The sequence below is a fragment of the Lithobates pipiens genome, unplaced genomic scaffold (genome assembly GCF_037356315.1).
Source record: "Lithobates pipiens isolate NorthernLeopardFrog02 unplaced genomic scaffold, aLitPip1_a1.2 Scaffold_96, whole genome shotgun sequence".
Classification (NCBI taxonomy): Eukaryota; Metazoa; Chordata; class Amphibia; order Anura; family Ranidae; genus Lithobates; species Lithobates pipiens.
Window position 1 is genome coordinate 712,504 of NW_027507919.1, and position 21,090 is coordinate 733,593.

General features: G+C 48.3%; 1 protein-coding gene across 2 annotated transcripts in view; it reads left to right on the forward strand.

The window, feature by feature from the left end:
- LOC143973772 (killer cell lectin-like receptor subfamily B member 1A) overlaps positions 1–21,090 on the forward strand; it is a 35,787-nt gene that overhangs the window by 10,388 nt on the left and 4,309 nt on the right. The window contains exons 3-6 of one of the 2 annotated variants that reach the window (XM_077474618.1): positions 7,707–7,823; positions 8,552–8,712; positions 9,382–9,488; positions 11,110–11,249. In XM_077474618.1, coding sequence (XP_077330744.1) covers positions 7,707–7,823; positions 8,552–8,712; positions 9,382–9,488; positions 11,110–11,230 — 506 coding nt within the window. In that variant the 3' untranslated portion in view covers positions 11,231–11,249. Of the gene's footprint in view, positions 1–7,706; positions 7,824–8,551; positions 8,713–9,381; positions 9,489–11,109; positions 12,939–21,090 lie in introns of those variants that run through there. The other variant, XM_077474617.1, reaches the window with a different exon arrangement.

The window sequence follows — 21,090 nt, forward strand, 5'->3', positions numbered from 1 at the left end:
TTTAGCTGGCATGAGTGCTTGTAATCTGGATGACCCTATACATCCCCGCACGTACAGAGCACGCGATTTCTTTAACAATGGTAACCTCCTTTCGCTCGCTGAAATCTCCTCTAGATTCCCTGAACTCCACATTCCATTTTACAAATTCCTTCAACTTCGACATTTCCTGACACATAATAGACCAACTACACAATGGTGTCGAGACCTCCACCCCTTTGAGTCCCTTTGCAGTAGCTCTGAGCCACAGTCACACTTGATCTCGCAGATTAAAGCACTATTTCACATGGATACCACCCCCTTACACAAGGTTCAGCAACTATGGGAGACAGACCTCTCCCACACCTTCTCTACCGCCGATTGGGACGCCATAGCTGACTGTATGCATAAGGGCTCAATAAATGTTTCCACTCAGGAAAATAGATATAAAATATTCTCTAGATGGTACCGCACGCCAGACAAAATTCATAAAATTTTCCCACAAATCCCTTCTGTGTGCTGGCGATGTGATTCAGCTGAAGGCACTTTTTTACACATTTGGTGGGAATGCCCCCTAATTGCACCTTTCTGGCGTGAGGTACACGATCTAATCATTAAAATTACTACTTATACTCCTGATTTCTCACCAGCGCAATTTTTGCTGCACCACACGTCTATCCCGAAGCGATCATATCATAAATCTCTTGTAATGCATCTAATTAATGCAGCCACTCAATGCCTCCCCAGACATTGGAGGTCGGCCCAGCCCCCTACCGTTAACGAATGGCTGAAGCAAGTGGACCGCATTGCGGACATGGAAAAACTTATCCACCAAGCTCAAGATAGATATGACAAATTTAGTACTATATGGTCTTGCTGGTTACATTTTCGGTCCGATAGCTCTGACCACTCGGTACCAGTTCCTTAATCCGAAGAGTGAATTGTTCTACTAGGAATAGCTTTTCCTTACGAAACTTTCCCTCCCCCTTTTTTTTTTTTTTTTTCTTTTTCTCTTTTCCCTCCCTTTCCCCTCCTTTTCCCGTCCACAGCAAGTTCCCTGTAGGGGTGGACGTACATTCTGTTTCAGATATAGCGGATTTTAGCATATTATTGTTACGATCTTTCATGTTCGTTTGATCTATTAATGTTAACTATGGTATCCTGTCTATATGTGCTATATACAGGTGATGTTCACTGTTTGGCAATAATAGGCCACTATCTGGCTTTGTTTGTGCATATGGATTCCAGGCGAATGTGTTTACACCTTTAGACCTTTTGTTTGTGTTTCTATGCCCTGCTGGAACCATTTGTATTTTACATTTGTATTCTGTAAAACTCAATAAAAAATTTTCTGGAAAAAAAAAAAAAAAATGTATCAGGTAGACTGGTTGTATCCTATGTAGGAGATGGTATGGGTGAAGATGTCTCCACCATGCTGGTCTTACAGAAAATTTGGAAGTGGTCATCGGTTTCATACTTACCAACTGTCCTGAATTTTCTGGGACATTCCCAGGATTTAGACCCTTTTCCCAGTTTTCGTGATTCCCGGGGAAATGTCCCCGGAAATCCTTGTTTTCCCAATTTTTCGCCACCACCGCTGCTAGAGGTCCACGGCCAGCGGAGACAATGTCTTCACCGGCGGCCATTTTCTTGAAGACTAGAACAAACAAGAGGCTGGGTGGCTGCCAATAGAAATTGAGCTGCGCTACCGCCCACCTCCCTGCTGCTGGTGTTTTGTCAAATACTGTCCCCCCATCGGATAGTGTCCGGCCCGTACTGCGCAGGCGCAGTGCTTGCACAGTACAGAGGACAAGGAGACTCAGAAAGTCTCCGAAGATGAAGTCCAGGTTCAAGCCCCACCATCCAAGTGGACATACGGTAGCAGTTAGTAAGAGGGCCGCTTGCCCGCTTCGGGGCACGGCCTCGCTTGGCAATTTTTTATTCTAGCTCTATGTCCACTTGGATGGTGGGGCTTGAACCTGGACTTAGTGCGCAGGCCCCGTTCATCTTCGGAGACTTTCGGCGTCTTCTTCTCCTCCGTACTGCGCAAGCGCAGTACAGGGCGGACACTATCCGACGGGGGATAGTATTTGACACTACACCGGTCTGTCTGTGACCTGATGTGGAAAGGAGCGGGGGTGGGTGGTGCCGCAGCTCAATTTCTATTGGCAGCCACTGGGCCAGCTCTGCCTATTTTGTTCCACTGACTCTGCCTGTTCGATCTGGTTTTCTGTAATGGCGGTGGAGAGAGTCTCTGCTGCTGGGAGATACCTGATGAGAGGGGGGATTTAACTGGGGGATACCCGATGAGAGGGGGGCTCTACTGGGGGATACCCGATGAGAGGGGGGCTCCACTGGGGGATACCCGATGAGAGGGGGGCTTTACTGGGGGATACCTGATGAGAGGGGGTCTTCACTGGGGGATACTTGATGTAAGTGGGGCTCCGCTGGAATTGCCTGGTGTAAGGAAGGACTCCGCTGGGATTGCCTGGTGTAGGGGGGCACTCTGCTGGGATTGCCTGGTGTAAGGAGGGACTCTTATGGGATTTCCTGGGGTAAGGAGGGACTCCACTGGGTAATGCCTGGTGTAAGGAGGGACTCCGCTGGGTAATGCCTGGTGTAAGGAGAGACTCCGCTGGGAATGCCTAATGTAAGGAAGCACTCCACTGGGGACACCTGATGTAAGGAGGGACTTCCGCTGGGATTGCCTGATGTAAAGAGGGACTCTACTGGGATTGCTGGGTGTAAGAAGGGACTCCGCTGGGGACATCTGATGTAAGGGGGACTCTGCTGGGAATGCCCGATGTAAAGAGGGAGTCTACCTGGGTTACCTGGTGTATGGAGGGACTCCGCTAGAATTGCCTGGTGTGTGGAGGGACTCTGCTGGGAATGCTTGATGTATGGAGGGACTCCACTGGGAATGCCTGATGTATGGAGGGACTTTGCTGGGATTGCCTGGTGTAAGGAGAGACTTCGCTGGGATTGCCTGGTGTAAGGAGGGACTCCACTGGGATTGCTTGGTGTAAGGAAGGACTCCGCTTGGAATGCCTGATGTAAGGAGGGACTCTACTGGGGTTACCTGGTGTATGGAGGGACTCCGCTGGGAATGCCTGATGTATGGAGGGACTCCGCTGGGAATGCCTCATGTATGGAGGGACTCCGCTGGAAATGCCTGATGTAAGTAGGGAGTTTGCTGGGATTGCCTGGTGTAAGGAGAGACTTCGCTGGGAATGCTTGATGTAAAGAGGGACTCTACTGGGATTGCCTGGTGTAAGGAGGGACTCCACTGGGATTGCTTGGTGTAAGGAGGGACTCCACTGGGAATGCTTGATGTAAGGAGGGACTCCGCTGGGGACACCTGATGTAAGGAGGGACTCCGTTGGGATTGCCTGATGTAAAGAGGGACTCTACTGGGATTGCCTGGTGTAAGGAGGGACTCCGCTGAGGACATCTGATGTAAGGGGGACTCCGCTGGCAATGCCTGATGTAAAGAGGGACTCTGCTGGGAATGCCTGATGTAAGGAGGGAGTTTGCTTGGATTGCCTGGTGTAAGGAGAGACTTCGCTGGGAATGCTTGATGTAAAGAGGGACTCTACTGGGATTGCCTGGTGTAAGGAGGGACTCCACTGGGAATGCTTGATGTAAGGAGGGACTCCGCTGGGGACACCTGATGTAAGGAGGGACTCCGTTGGGATTGCCTGATGTAAAGAGGGACTCTACTGGGATTGCCTGGTGTAAGGAGGGACTCCGCTGAGGACATCTGATGTAAGGGGGACTCCGCTGGCAATGCCTGATGTAAAGAGGGACTCTGCTGGGAATGCCTGATGTAAGGAGGGAGTTTGCTTGGATTGCCTGGTGTAAGGAGAGACTTCGCTGGGAATGCTTGATGTAAAGAGGGACTCTACTGGGATTGCCTGGTGTAAGGAGGGACTCCACTGGGATTGCTTGGTGTAAGGAGGGACTCCACTGGGAATGCTTGATGTAAGGAGGGACTCCGCTGGGGACACCTGATGTAAGGAGGGACTCCGTTGGGATTGCCTGATGTAAAGAGGGACTCTACTGGGATTGCCTGGTGTAAGGAGGGACTCCGCTGAGGACATCTGATGTAAGGGGGACTCCGCTGGCAATGCCTGATGTAAAGAGGGACTCTACTGGGGATACCTGGTGTATGGAGGGACTCTGCTGGGAATGCCTGATGTAAGGAGGGAGTTTGCTTGGATTGCCTGGTGTAAGGAGAGACTTCGCTAGGAATGCCTGATGTAAAGAGGGACTCTACTGGGATTGCCTGGTGTAAGGAGGGACTCCGCTGGGAATGCTTGATGTAAGGAGGGACTCCGCTGGGGACAACTGATGTAAGGAGGGACTCCGTTGGGATTGCCTGATGTAAAGAGGGACTCTACTGGGATTGCCTGGTGTAAGGAGGGACTCCGCTGAGGACATCTGATGTAAGGGGGACTCCGCTGGCAATGCCTGATGTAAAGAGGGACTCTACTGGGGATACCTGGTGTATGGAGGGACTCTACTGGGAATGCCTGGTGTATAATAGGTCACGTGGCAAGTGACACTCTTGGGGTTTCCACAAATTCTACATTATGGTGAGTTTAACTATTTCTTTTTCTATTAAAATGTAATAGAAATAATGCGCTTCAATCATCCTGTTACCATAACAACCATGGTGCCGGGATGATTGAAGTGCCAACAACAGGTGTTTGAAGTATCTTTATCTGCTGATTGTTAAACTTTCTGAAATACACATATTTCTATTGTGGTGTAAGATCTGGGCCTGCTGTCCCTCCATCCCTCTTTCTTTCTTTCTTTTGCTCTCTTTCTCCTTTTGTTTCTCCCCTCCATCCCTCGTTCATCTCAGACTCTAACCAAACCCCCTTTGAATCACGCCGCATTTTTTATTTCCCCCTCTACGTCACACCTAAAAAACGGTAATTTGGTGGAAGTCGTTGTTTTTTGTGTCAGGTACACTGGTTGTATTTTATGAAGGAGATGGTAAGGGTGAATTTGTCTCCACTATGCCGGACTTCCCAGTAATCAGGAAGTAGTCATCGGCTTATGTATCAGGTAGATGGGAGATGTGCATGAAGGAAAAATTTCATTTTGGATTCGTTCATTCATCTGATGAAGGAGAAGGTAAGGGTGAAGATGTCTCTACATGGTGGGCTTCAAGAGAATCAGGTGGTGGTCATCGGTTTATGGGTCATGTAGGCTGGTTGTATCTTATGAAGGAGATAGTAAGGGTGAAGATGTCTCTACTGTGGTGGGCTTCAAGAGAATCAGGTGGTGGTCATCGGTTTATGGGTCATGTAGGCTTGTTGTATCTTATGAAGGAGAAGGTAAGGGTGAAGATGTCTCTACTGTGGTGGGCTTCAAGAGAATCATGTGGTGGTCATCGGTTTATGGGTCAGGTAGGCTGGTTGCATCTAATGAAGGGGATGGAAAGGGTTCTGATGTCTCCATCATGGTGGCCTTTAAGAGAATCAGGTGGTGGTCATCGGTTTATGGGTCATGTAGGCTGGTTGTATCTTATGAAGGAGAAGGTAAGGGTGAAGATGTCTCTACCATGGTGGGCTTCAAGAGAATCATGATGTGGTCATCGGTTTATGGGTCAGGTAGGCTGGTTGTATCTTATGAAGGAGAAGGTAAGGGTGAAGATGTCTCTACATGGTGGGCTTCAAGAGAATCATGTGGTGGTCATCGGTTTATGGGTCAGGTAGGCTGGTTGCATCTAATGAAGGGGATGGAAAGGGTTCTGATGTCTCCATCATGGTGGCCTTTAAGAGAATCAGGTGGTGGTCATCGGTTTATGGGTCATGTAGGCTGGTTGTATCTTATGAAGGAGAAGGTAAGGGTGAAGATGTCTCTACCATGGTGGGCTTCAAGAGAATCATGATGTGGTCATCGGTTTATGGGTCAGGTAGGCTGGTTGTATCTTATGAAGGAGAAGGTAAGGGTGAAGATGTCTCTACCATGGTGGGCTTCAAGAGAATCATGATGTGGTCATCGGTTTATGGGTCAGGTAGGCTGGTTGTATCTTATGAAGGAGAAGGTAAGGGTGAAGATGTCTCTACCGTGGTGGGCTTCAAGAGAATCAGGTGGTGGTCATCGGTTTATGGGTCAGGTAGGCTTGTATCTTATGAAGGAGAAGGTAAGGGTGAAGATGTCTCTACCATGGTGGGCTTCAAGAGAATCATGATGTGGTCATCGGTTTATGGGTCAGGTAGGCTGGTTGTATCTTATGAAGGGGATGGAAAGGGTTCTGATGTCTCCATCATGGTGGCCTTTAAGAGAATCAGGTGGTGGTCATCGGTTTATGGGTCATGTAGGCTGGTTGTATCTTATGAAGGAGAAGGTAAGGGTGAAGATGTCTCTACCATGGTGGGCTTCAAGAGAATCATGTGGTGGTCATCGGTTTATGGGTCAGGTAGGCTGGTTGCATCTAATGAAGGGGATGGAAAGGGTTCTGATGTCTCCATCATGGTGGCCTTTAAGAGAATCAGGTGGTGGTCATCGGTTTATGGGTCATGTAGGCTGGTTGTATCTTATGAAGGAGAAGGTAAGGGTGAAGATGTCTCTACCATGGTGGGCTTCAAGAGAATCATGATGTGGTCATCGGTTTATGGGTCAGGTAGGCTGGTTGTATCTTATGAAGGAGAAGGTAAGGGTGAAGATGTCTCTACATGGTGGGCTTCAAGAGAATCATGTGGTGGTCATCGGTTTATGGGTCAGGTAGGCTGGTTGCATCTAATGAAGGGGATGGAAAGGGTTCTGATGTCTCCATCATGGTGGCCTTTAAGAGAATCAGGTGGTGGTCATCGGTTTATGGGTCATGTAGGCTGGTTGTATCTTATGAAGGAGAAGGTAAGGGTGAAGATGTCTCTACCATGGTGGGCTTCAAGAGAATCATGATGTGGTCATCGGTTTATGGGTCAGGTAGGCTGGTTGTATCTTATGAAGGAGAAGGTAAGGGTGAAGATGTCTCTACCATGGTGGGCTTCAAGAGAATCATGATGTGGTCATCGGTTTATGGGTCAGGTAGGCTGGTTGTATCTTATGAAGGAGAAGGTAAGGGTGAAGATGTCTCTACCGTGGTGGGCTTCAAGAGAATCAGGTGGTGGTCATCGGTTTATGGGTCAGGTAGGCTTGTATCTTATGAAGGAGAAGGTAAGGGTGAAGATGTCTCTACCATGGTGGGCTTCAAGAGAATCATGATGTGGTCATCGGTTTATGGGTCAGGTAGGCTGGTTGTATCTTATGAAGGAGAAGGTAAGGGTGAAGATGTCTCTACCATGGTGGGCTTTAAGAGAATCAGGTGGTGGTCATCGGTTTATGGGTCAGGTAGGCTGGTTGTATCTGATGAAGAAGATAGTAAGGGTGAAGATGTCTCTACCATGGTGGGCTTCAAGAGAATCAGGTGGTGGTCATCGGTTTATGGGTCAGGTAGGCTTGTTGTATCTTATGAAGGAGAAGGTAAGGGTGAAGATGTCTCTACCATGGTGGGCTTCAAGAGAATCAGGTGGTGGTCATCGGTTTATGGGTCAGGTAGGCTGGTTGCATCTAATGAAGGGGATGGAAAGGGTTATGATGTCTCCATCATGGTGGCCTTTAAGAGAATCAGGAGGCAGTCATCGGTTTATGAGTCAGGTGCGCTAATTGTATCTTATGTAGGAGATGGTACGAAGGCTCTGGTCCTCACCTCACACTTCTTCTGTCCTTGTCAGGTTCTCCACCCACATCAGATCCATGTCCTGTGGAACCGACAGAAGGAGGACGACAAACGGGACGACAGGAGGAGGAGACGTCTATTTCTATGACCAGCCATGGCTCATGGGGGACTTGTATGTATGGAAGAAGAGGAGCCTGATTTAGGGTGACGGAAAGAGAGAGGCTTATGGGATAAACTCAAGAGGGAGACTCAGAGCCTGTATAGAGAATACATTTTATGTAGAGAAATGAGAGCACTTACATTGTCCAACCCCCTTCTTGGGAGGAGCTTTATGGAGTTATAGGAGGCGTCATGAGGATTAAAGTTTGAATTATGTTGGGGGGATTTCTATAGAGCAATGGGAAGGGGGAGTCATTTTAAAGGGTGGAGCTAAAAAAATTGATGAATTTATGAATTTATATGTAGAAATAAGTGGCACTATGAAGTAATAGGCGGGGCTCTTCCTAGCAATAGGTGGAGAGATATCAAACAGCATGAGCCATGTACACTGGGCATGTGCGCGAGGGGTACAAGGCACTAGGGGGGGCTATACATAATGATGAGGGGAGTTATATTGAGAACTGTATAATGGGGGAGGAATGCTTTGTAATAGGAGGGGTTAAATCAATGAAGGGAGGGGCTAGAGAATGTCGGTTACAGCTAATTAATGAAACCTGTTGGAAGGATTGGAAAAGTAACTGCCCTTTTGGCCCATGACAGCCCATCAGATTCTTCTTTTTATCCTCCCACACTACAAAAATAAAAAAGGGGCTCTGGGCTCTGGTTACTTTTAAACCATGTGGGTGTGACTTCTTTCAGTAAAGGGGGCTATTAATTTCATGACCTTTCCCTGATTGGCAGATGAAGACCCCTCCCACCTGTGCCCCCCGAATTGGGTTTACATCTATCAGAAATGTTACTACTTCTCATCAAGGAAGATGTCTCAGGCGGAGAGTGACCAGATCTGCACCACATATGACTCCAAATTAGCCTCCGTACCAAAGACTCTCATCAGCCTTCGGGTAAGACTACTACACCCTTCATTTCATATTTCACAACACCCTCGGCCATACGTTGTACTACACCCCCCCATCATATATTATACTACACCCCCCATCATATGTTATACTACACCCCCCATCATATATTATACTACTCCCCCATCATACATTATACTACACCCCCATCATACATTATACTACACCCCCATCATACATTATACTACACCCCCATCATACATTATACTACACCCCCATCATACATTATACTACACCCCCCATCATACTACACCATCATACATTATACTACACCCCCATTATACATTATACTACACCCCCCATCATACTACACCATCATACATTATACTACACCCCCCATCATACATTATACTACACCCCCCATTATACTACACCCCCATCATACATTATACTACACCCCCCATATACATTATACTACACCCCCCATCATACTACACCATCATACATTATACTACACACCCCTCATACATTATACTACACCCTATATCATACATTATACTACACCCCCATCATACATTATACTACACCCCCATCATACATTATACTACACCCCCATCATACATTATACTACACCCCCCATCATTCATTATACTATACCCCCCACATACATTATACTACACCCCCCATCATAAATTTTTATTGGTTATGTTGCAGAGAATTATCACCCGGCTCGGTCAGGAATTTTGGGTGAGAATTCAGAAGCCGGACAGCAGTTGGAGCCCCGAAACCCAGAAGAGGAAATGGCCAGATGGCAGCATGGAGTGAGTTCCAGATCTCTGTATGAGAATTATAATATTCCAGCAGTGTCGGCACTTCATAGACATATATCAGCTATCAGAGGGTACAGACCCGGGAACTCAGCACAGGGGTGGTGGGAACCCCTCATAATGGGCACAGCGGGTGTACAGACCCGGGAACTCAGCACAAGGATGGTGTGAACCCCTCATAATGGGCACAGCGGGCGTACAGACCCAGGAACTCAGCACAGGGGTGGTGGGAACCCCTCATAATGGGCACAGCGGGTGTACAGACCCAGGAACTCAGCACAAGGATGGTGTGAACCCCTCATAATGGGTACAGCGGGTGTACAGACCCAGGAACTCAGCACAGGGGTGGTGGGAACCCCTCATAATGGGCACAGCGGGAGTACAGACCCAGGAACTCAGCACAGGGGTGGTGGGAACCCCTCATAATGGGCGGGCACAGCGGATGTACAGAACCCATAACCCAACATAGGGATGGTGGGAACCCCTCATAATGGGCACAGCGGGTGTACAGACCCGGGAACTCAGCACAGGGATGGTGGGAGCCCCTCATAATGGGAACAGTGGGTGCACAGACCCAGGAACTCAGCACAGGGATGGTGGGATAATACATGATTTTTAAATAATTATAATAGATCCCCAGCAAGCATTAAAGAGGAAGTAAACCCTGATGAGTTTACTTCCTCTTTCATTCCCTGCAAAGGCAAAGCATAATGGACTACTATACATCGCATCGTAGTCCATTATGTGTCACTTACCTGACACAGGAGCCAGCGAAGTCACCGCTGTCCCCTGTAGTCCGGCGCATTCATCTTCTCGGTGGGGTCTCGCAGCTCCGCCGCTGTAATTCGGCGAAGCCGCGATGACGTCACTCCTGCGCATGCACATGGGAGCCGACACGCACGGCAGCGCCGTCGTTGAAAATGCCACGCTCAGTGCACCTGTGCGCTGCTGTCTACGGCGCATGCGCCGTAGACAGCGGTGCCTGTCTTTGGGCAAATATCTCCTAAACCGTATAGGTTTAGGAGATATTTCTTGGACCTACAGGTAAGCCTTAATATAGGCTCACCTGTAGGTCAAAGTCTGTTGTAAGGGTTTACAACCACTTTAAAAAGCAGATTGGTGCTGTCCCCCCGCATACTTCTTTTTTACCACAAGATGGCCTCAGTCTGCCATCAGTTATTACCTGGTTCTCTTTATTCATTCTGGAAGACTGAGGACATCTTGTGGTAAAATTAAAGTACTGCGGAGATAGCGCTCTGCAATGCAGAAGAAAGAGAACATCTTGTGGTGAAAAAAAAGTACTGCGGGGACACCTCTACTCAAGCCAGAAGACATACTGAGTGCACAGAGTCCTGCCCCATCTCTTCATCACAGCACCCTTCATTTACTTTGTAGTGATATCATTGCCATAGAGTCCCACCACCCAAACCCTCTAATTAAAGTTGGGATCAGTGTAGGTCGGTAAGGAATAAGGTTGCCGGCTTTTGGTTTAGACATTTTTTTGTTGGAGTCTCCTGGTTTATATCCAGAGTCCCCTCATTTCTCTATGGATCTCGTGTTCTCCAGGGATTCTCCGGCACTGAATGGTGGTCTCTTGTCTCTGTTCTCCTTGTAGGGACATCATTGTGGGTGGAGCCGGGAGCTGCGTCAAGCTAGGACAACATCTGAAAATGGAGAATTGTTACAGCGAGCTGCCGTGGATCTGTGAACGGGACATGGCGGAGAGGCGGGACTAATGTGTGCAGACACATTCCGGTACAGGAGAGGCAGAAAGATTAGCATTTTCTCTGAGCCCAGAGAAAAATTATAGGGGCACCCCCCTCCCCCCCCCGTACCCCCACCCCCGTCCTCCTAAGTGAAGGGACTGAATGTCACTCTCCTTGTGCATGGGCTGCCCACATGACATCACACCTGTCCCCATAATGAGAACCATGGTGACACCAGGAGCAGGAGATGCAGATAAGTGGAATGATGGTGGTCGCCATCTGCCAAAGTCTCTGCTATCCTGCAGACTGAACGTCAGTCAAATCCTCCTCCACAAGGTGTCCCCATCTGTCCATCAGATGCTTCTGTTCCCAAAGTACCAACCAGAATTTGTCATGACTGCTTCACCCTACGAGGGAGGAAGAGCTTCATCCGAGAGCTGCTCATTCACCAGCCGGAAACTTCCAAGACAAGACCAGGAAACTTCAAGGATGAGAGATGGAACCTTCAAGGACAAGACCAGGAAACTTCAAGGATGAGAGATGGAAACTTCCAGGAAAAGGCTAGGAAAACTTCAAGGATGAGAGATGGAACCTTCAAGGACAAGTCCAGGAAACCTCAAGGATGAGAGATGGAAACTTTGTGGACAAGACCAGGAAACTTCAAGGATGAGAGATGGGAACTTCCAAGACAAGGACAAGAAATATCAACAGTGAGAAATTAATACTTCCAGGATGAGAGAAACTTCCATGACAAGGCCCGAAAACCTTCTAAAATGAGAAATGGAAACTTTCAGGACAAGGCCAGGAAACTTCAAGGATGAGAGATGGAAACTTCCATGAAAAGGCCAGGAAAACTTCAAGGATGAGAGATGGAAACTTCAAGGACAAGTCCAGGAAACCTCAAGGATGAGAGATGGAAACTTTGTGGACAAGACCAGGAAACTTCAAGGATGAGAGATGGGAACTTCCAAGACAAGGACAAGAAATATCAACAGTGAGAAATTAATACTTCCAGGATGAGAGAAACTTCCATGACAAGGCCCGAAAACCTTCTAAAATGAGAAATGGAAACTTTCAGGACAAGGCCAGGAAACTTCAAGGATGAGAGATGGGAACTTCCAGGACAAGACCAGGAAACTTCAAGGATGAGAGATGGAAACTTCAAGGACAAGGACAGGAAAACTTCAAGGATGAGAGATGGAAACTTCCAGGACAAGACCAGGAAACTTCAAGGATGAGAGCTGGGAACTTCCAGGACAAGACCAGGAAACTTCAAGGATGAGAGATGGGAACTTCCAGGACAAGACCAGGAAACTTCAAGGATGAGAGATGGGAACTTCCAGGACAAGGACAGGAAAACTTCAAGGATGAGAGATGGGAACTTCCAGGACAAGGACAGGGAAACTTCAAGGATGAGAGATGGGAACTTCCAGGACAAGGACAGGAAAACTTCAAGGATGAGAGATGGGAACTTCCAGGACAAGGACAGGAAATATCAACAGTGAGAGATGAATACTTCCAGGATGAGAGAAACTTCAATGACAAGGCCCAAAACCTTCTAAAATGAGAAATGAAAACTTCCAGGACAAGGCCAGAAAACTTCAAGTATGAGTGTTGGAAACTTCCAGGGCAAGGCAGGGAACTTCCATCATGGAGGGGCAATGTCTGAGCTGTGATAACTGGAGATCAGAGCAGTTTGTTTGTTGTGATAATTACAGATAAAATGTTACATTGATGATCCTCTGGTGGTGTCCTGTGTGTACAGAGCAGGGAGGAGGGGAAGCTGTGAGAAGGACGTCATCCTCATCCTGGTCTGATCACCTAGAAAGCCACTGATCTGCAACAAGCATGCAGCCAGTAAAGTCAAATCCTGTAACATTGACTAGCCCTGGATAAGTTGCAGAGGCTGCTACATATACAGGGAGGATCATAGATGGAGGATCATAGATGGAGGATCATATATGGAGGCTCACACATGGAAGATCATATAGAGAGGATCATATAGAGAAGATCACACATGGAGGATCATTTATGGAGGATCATATAGGTAGGAACATATAGAGAGGATCACACACGGAGGATCATATAGAGAGGATCACACATGGAGGATCATATAGAGAGGATCACACATGGAGGATCATATAGAGAAGATCACACATGGAGGATCATTTATGGAGGATCATATAGGTAGGAACATATAGAGAGGATCACACATGGAGGATCATATAGAGGGGATCACACATGGAGGATCATACAGAGAAGATCACACATGGAGGGTCATATAGAGAGGATCACACACGGAGGATCATATAGAGAGAATCACACATGGAGGATCTTTTAGAGGGGATCACACGTGGAGGATCATATAGAGAAGATCACACGTGGAGGATCATATAGAGAAGATCACACATGGAGGATTATATAGAGGGGATCACACATGGAGGATCATTTAGAGGGGATCACACATGTAGGATCATATAGAGAGGATCACACGTGGAGGATCATATAGAGAAGATCACACACGGAGGATCATTTAGAGGGGATCACACATGGAGATTCATATAGAGAGGATCACACATGGAGGATCATATAGAGAAGATCACACATGGAGGATCATATAGAGGGGATCACACATGGAGGATCATTTAGAGGGGATCACACATGTAGGATCATATAGAGAGGATCACACGTGGAGGATCATATAGAGAAGATCACACACGGAGGATCATTTAGAGGGGATCACACATGGAGATTCATATAGAGAGGATCACACATGGAGGATCATATAGAGAAGATCACACATGGAGGATCATATAGAGGGGATCACACATGGAGGATCATTTAGAGGGGATCACACATGGAGGATCATATAGAGGGGATCACACATGGAGGATCATTTAGAGGGGATCACACATGGAGGATCATATAGAGAGGATCACACGTGGAGGATCATATAGAGAAGATCACACATGGAGGATCATTTAGAGGGGATCACACATGGAGGATCATATAGAGGGGATCACACATGGAGGATCATTTAGAGGGGATCACACATGGAGGATCATATAGAGAGGATCACACATGGAGGGTCATATAGAGGGGATCACACATGGAGGGTCATATAGAGAAGATCACACATGGAGGATCATATAGAGAGGATCACACGTGGAGGATCATATAGAGAAGATCACACATGGAGGATCATATAGAGGGGATCACACACGGAGGATCATTTAGAGGGGATCACACACGGAGGATCATTTAGAGGGGATCACACATGGAGGATCATATAGAGAGGATCACACATGGAGGATCTTTTAGAGGGGATCACACGTGGAGGATCATATAGAGAAGATCACACATGGAGGATCATATAGAGAAGATCACACATGGAGGATCATATAGAGAAGATCACACATGGAGGATCATATAGAGAGGATCACACATGGAGGATCATTTAGAGAGGATCCCACATGGAGGATCATATAGAGAGGATCACACATGGAGGATCATTTAGAGAGGATCACACATGGAGGATCATATAGAGAGGATCACACATGGAGGATCATTTAGAGAGGATCACACATGGAGGATCATATAGAGGGGATCACACATGGAGGATCATATAGAGAGGATCACACATGGAGGATCATATAGAGAGGATCACACATGGAGGATCATATAGAGAGGATCACACATGGAGGATCATATAGAGAAGATCACACATGGAGGATCATATAGAGAAGATCACACATGGAGGATCATATAGAGGGGATCACACATGGAGGATCATATAGAGAGGATCACACATGGAGGATCATATAGAGAGGATCACACATGGAGGATCATATAGAGGGGATCACACATGGAGGATCATTTAGAGAGGATCACACATGGAGGATCATATAGAGGGGATCACACATGGAGGATCATATAGAGAGGATCACACATGGAGGATCATATAGAGAGGATCACACATGGAGGATCATATAGAGAGGATCACACGTGGAGGATCATATAGAGAGGATCACACGTGGAGGATCATATAGAGAGGATCACACGTGGAGGATCATATAGAGAAGATCACACACGGAGGATCATATAGAGAGGATCACACATGGAGGATCATATAGAGAAGATCACACATGGAGGATCATATAGAGAGGATCACACATGGAGGATCATATAGAGAGGATCACACATGGAGGATCATATAGAGAGGATCACACATGGAGGATCATTTAGAGAGGATCACACATGGAGGATCATATAGAGGGGATCACACATGGAGGATCATATAGAGAGGATCACACATGGAGGATCATATAGAGAGGATCACACATGGAGGATCATATAGAGAGGATCACACGTGGAGGATCATATAGAGAGGATCACACGTGGAGGATCATATAGAGAAGATCACACACGGAGGATCATATAGAGAGGATCACACATGGAGGATCATATAGAGAAGATCACACATGGAGGATCATATAGAGAAGATCACACATGGAGGATCATATAGAGGGGATCACACATGGAGGGTCATTTAGAGAGGATCACACATGGAAGATCATATAGAGAGGATCACACGTGGAGGATCATATAGAGAAGATCACACATGGAGGATCATATCGAGAGGATCACACATGGAGGATCATATAGAGAGGATCACACGTGGAGGATCATATAGAGAGGATCACACATGGAGGATCATATAGAGAGGATCACACGTGGAGGATCATATAGAGAGGATCACACGTGGAGGATCATATAGAGAGGATCACACATGGAGGATCATATAGAGAGGATCACACGTGGAGGATCATATAGAGAAGATCACACATGGAGGATCATATAGAGGGGATCACACATGGAGGATCATTTAGAGAGGATCACACATGGAGGATCATATAGAGAGGATCACACGTGGAGGATCATATAGAGAAGATCACACACGGAGGATCATTTAGAGGGGATCACACATGGAGGATCATATAGAGGGGATCACACATGGAGGATCATTTAGAGGGGATCACACATGGAGGATCATATAGAGGGGATCACACACGGAGGATTATTTAGAGGGGATCACACATGGAGGATCATATAGAGAGGATCACACATGGAGGATCATATAGAGGGGATCACACATGGAGGATCATATAGAGAAGATCACACATGGAGGATCATATAGAGAGGATCACATGTGGAGGATCATATAGAGAAGATCACACACGGAGGATCATTTAGAGGATCACACATGGAGGATCATATAGAGGGGATCACACATGGAGGATCATATAGAGAGGATCACACATGGAGGATCTTATAGAGGGGATCACACATGGAGGATCATATAGAGAAGATCACACACGGAGGATCATATAGAGAGGATCACACGTGGAGGATCATATAGAGAAGATCACACATGGAGGATCATATAGAGGGGATCACACATGGAGGATCATTTAGAGAGGATCACACATGGAGGATCATATAGAGGGGATCACACATGGAGGATCATTTAGAGAGGATCACACATGGAGGATCATATAGAGAAGATCACACATGGAGGATCATATAGAGAAGATCACACACGGAGGATCATATAGAGAGGATCACACATGGAGGATCATTTAGAGAGGATCACACATGGAGGATCATATAGAGAGGATCACACGTGGAGGATCATATAGAGAAGATCACACATGGAGGATCATATAGAGGGGATCACACATGGAGGATCATTTAGAGAGGATCACACATGGAGGATCATTTAGAGAGGATCACACGTGGAGGATCATATAGAGAAGATCACACATGGAGGATCATATAGAGGGGATCACACATGGAGGATCATTTAGAGAGGATCACACATGGAGGATCATTTAGAGAGGATCACACATGGAGGGTCATATAGAGGGGATCACACATGGAGGATCATATAGAGAGGATCACACATGGAGGATCATATAGAGAGGATCACACATGGAGGATCATATAGAGAAGATCACACATGGAGGATCATATAGAGAGGATCACACATGGAGGATCATATAGACAGGGCTGGATTAAGAGCATCATGTGCTTGGTGCTGAGGATTTTGGTGGGTCTTTTACTGGGCACCCTTCTGCTTTCCAAGAGCCTGTGCTGGCATGCGCCCAAACGCAAAAGTGTGCAGCCACACAGGCATAACAGTAGGGAAGCCTGGCATTTGATTTGCCAAGTTTCTGTAAGGGCCGTGCATTGGCGTGCACTCTGAGCTAAAAGAGTGCAGCTGTGCAGATCTCACACAATGGAAGTCCCAGACTTCTGTAAGAGCCCTGCATTGGCGTGCCCCAGGCTTCTGTTAGGACTGCTCATGCAGTGCCCATTATCAATCTCACCACTCTGCCCTGGCGGTGCATGTGGAATTCAAGGCCCGTCAGGGGAGATCTCTTCCTGTTGACCCATTGCTTTCCATGTCCTTTTTGGGTGGCTGGGCCTATAAAGGTAGGGGCCTGGAGCTGCAGCCCCAATAGCCCCTATGTTATACCAGCCCTGCATATAGAGGGGATCACACATGGAGGATCATATAGAGAAGATCACACATGGAGGATCATATAGAGAGGATCACACATGGAGGATCATATAGGTAGGAACATATAGAGAGGATCACCCATGGAGGATAATTTATGGAGGCTGACACATGGAGGATCATATAGAGACAGGGCTGGACTGGGACAGAAATTTGGCCCTGGACTTCATCCAGACCGGTCCATGTACATTTTGAGTGTCCCATCACCAGCCCCCTTACATCAGAGTGTCCCATCACCAGTCCCCTTACATCAGAGTGTCCCATCACCAGTCCCCTTACATCAGAGTGTCCCATCATCAGCCCCCTTACATCAGAGTGTCCCATCACCAGCCCCCTTACATCAGAGTGTCCCATCACCAGACCCCTTACATCAGAGTGTCCCATCACCAGACCCCTTACATCAGAGTGTCCCATCACCATCCCCTTACATCAGAGTGTCCCATCACCAGCCCCCTTACATCAGAGTGTCCCATCACCAGACCCCTTACATCAGAGTGTCCCATCACCAGACCCCTTACATCAGAGTGTCCCATCACCACCCCCTTACATCAGAGTGTCCCATCACCAGCCCCCTTACATCAGAGTGTCCCATCAGCGCCCCCTTACATCAGAGTGTCCCATCACCAGCCCCCTTACATCAGAGTGTCCCATCACCAGACCCCTTACATCAGAGTGTCCCATCACCAGCCCCCTTACATCAGAGTGTCCCATCACCAGACCCCTTACATCAGAGTGTCCCATCACCAGCCCCCTTACATCAGAGTGTCCCATCACCAGCCCCCTTACATCAGAGTGTCCCATCACCAGTCCCCTTACATCAGAGTGTCCCATCATCAGCCCCCTTACATCAGAGTGTCCCATCACCAGCCCCCTTACATCAGAGTGTCCCATCACCAGCCCCCTTACATCAGAGTGTCCCATCACCAGCCCCCTTACATCAGAGTGTCCCATCACCAGCCCCCTTACATCAGAGTGTCCCATCACCAGCCACCTTACATCAGAGTGTCCCATCACCAGCCCCCTTACATCAGAGTGTCCCATCACCAGCCCCCTTACATCAGAGTGTCCCATCACCAGCCCCCTTACATCAGAGTGTCCCATCACCAGTCCCCTTACATCAGAGTGTCCCATCACCAGTCCCCTTACATCAGAGTGTCCCATCACCAGCCCCCTTACATCAGAGTGTCCCATCACCAGCCCCCTTACATCAGAGTGTCCCATCACCAGCCCCCTTACATCAGAGTGTCCCATCACCAGCCCCCTTACATCAGAGTGTCCCATCACCAGTCCCCTTACATCAGAGTGTCCCATCACCAGTCCCCTTACATCAGAGTGTCCCATCACCAACCCCCTTACATCAAAGTGTCCCATCACCACCCCTTACATCAGAGTGTCCCATCACCAGCCCCCTTACATCAGAGTGTCCCATCAGCAGCCCCCTTACATCAGAGTGTCCCATCAGCAGCCCCCTTACATCAGAGTGTCCCATCACCACCCCTTACATCAGAGTGTCCCATCACCAGCCCCCTTACATCAGAGTGTCCCATCACCAGCCCCCTTACATCAGAGTGTCCCATCACCAGCCCCCTTACATCAGAGTGTCCCATCACCAGACCCCCTACATCAGAGTGTCCCATCACCACCCCTTACATCAGAGTGTCCCATCAGCAGCCCCTTACATCAGAGTGTCCCGTCACCAGCCCCCTTACATCAGAGTGTCCCATCAGCAGCCCCCTTACATCAGAGTGTCCCATCACCACCCCTTACATCAGAGTGTCCCATCACCACCCCTTACATCAGAGTGTCCCATCACCACCCCTTACATCAGAGTGTCCCATCACCAGCCCCCTTACATCAGAGTGTCCCATCACCAACCCCCTTACATCAGAGTGTCCCATCAGCACCCCCTTACATCAGAGTGTCCCATCACCAGCCCCCTTACATCAGAGTGTCCCATCACCAGCCCCCTTACATCAGAGTGTCCCATCAGTACCCCCCTTACATCAGAGTGTCCCATCACCAGCCCCCTTACATCAGAGTGTCCCATCACCAGCCCGTTTTACATCAGAGTGTCCCATCACCAACCCCCTTACATCAGAGTGTCCCATCAGCACCCCCTTACATCAGAGTGTCCCATCACCAACCCCCTTACATCAGAGTGTCCCATCAGCACCCCCTTACATCAGAGTGTCCCATCAGCACCCCCTTACATCAGAGTGTCCCATCACCAGCCCCCTTACATCAGAGTGTCCCATCACCAGCCCCCTTACATCAGAGTGTCCCATCACCAGCCCCCTTACATCAGAGTGTCCCATCACCAACCCCCTTACATCAGAGTGTCCCATCAGCACCCCCTTACATCAGAGTGTCCCATCACCAGCCCCCTTACATCAGAGTGTCCCATCAGCAGCCCCCTTACATCAGAGTGTCCCATCAGTACCCCCCTTACATCAGAGTGTCCCATCACCAGCCCCCTTACATCAGAGTGTCCCATCACCAGCCCGTTTTACATCAGAGTGTCCCATCACCAGCCCCCTTACATCAGAGTGTCCCATCACCAGCCCCCTTACATCAGAGTGTCCCATCACCAACCCCCTTACATCAGAGTGTCCCATCAGCACCCCCTTACATCAGAGTGTCCCATCACCAGCCCCCCTACATCAGAGTGTCCCATCAGCACCCCCTTACATCAGAGTGTCCCATCACCAGCCCCCTTACATCAGAGTGTCCCATCACCAGTCCCCTTACATCAGAGTGTCCCATCACCAGCCCCCTTATATCAGAGTGTCCCATCACCAGCCCCCTTACACCAGAGTGTCCCATCACCACCCCCTTACATCAGAGTGTCCCATCACCAGCCCCCTTACATCAGAGTGTCCCATCACCACCCCTTACATCAGAGTGTCCCATCACCAGCCCCCTTACATCAGAGTGTCCCATCACCAGCCCCTTACATCAGAGTGTCCCATCACCAGCCCCTTACATCAGAGTGTCCCATCACCAGCCCCCTTACATCAGAGTGTCCCATCAGCAGCCCCCTTACATCAGAGTGTCCCATCAGCAGCCCCCTTACATCAGAGTGTCCCATCAGCACCCCCCTTACATCAGAGTGTCCCATCACCAGCCCCCTTACATCAGAGTGTCCCATCAGCAGCCCCCTTACATCAGAGTGTCCCATCAGCAGCCCCCTTACATCAGAGTGTCCCATCAGCACCCCCCTTACATCAGAGTGTCCCATCACCAGCCCCCTTACATCAGAGTGTCCCATCACCAGCCCCCTTACATCAGAGTGTCCCATCAGCAGCCCCCT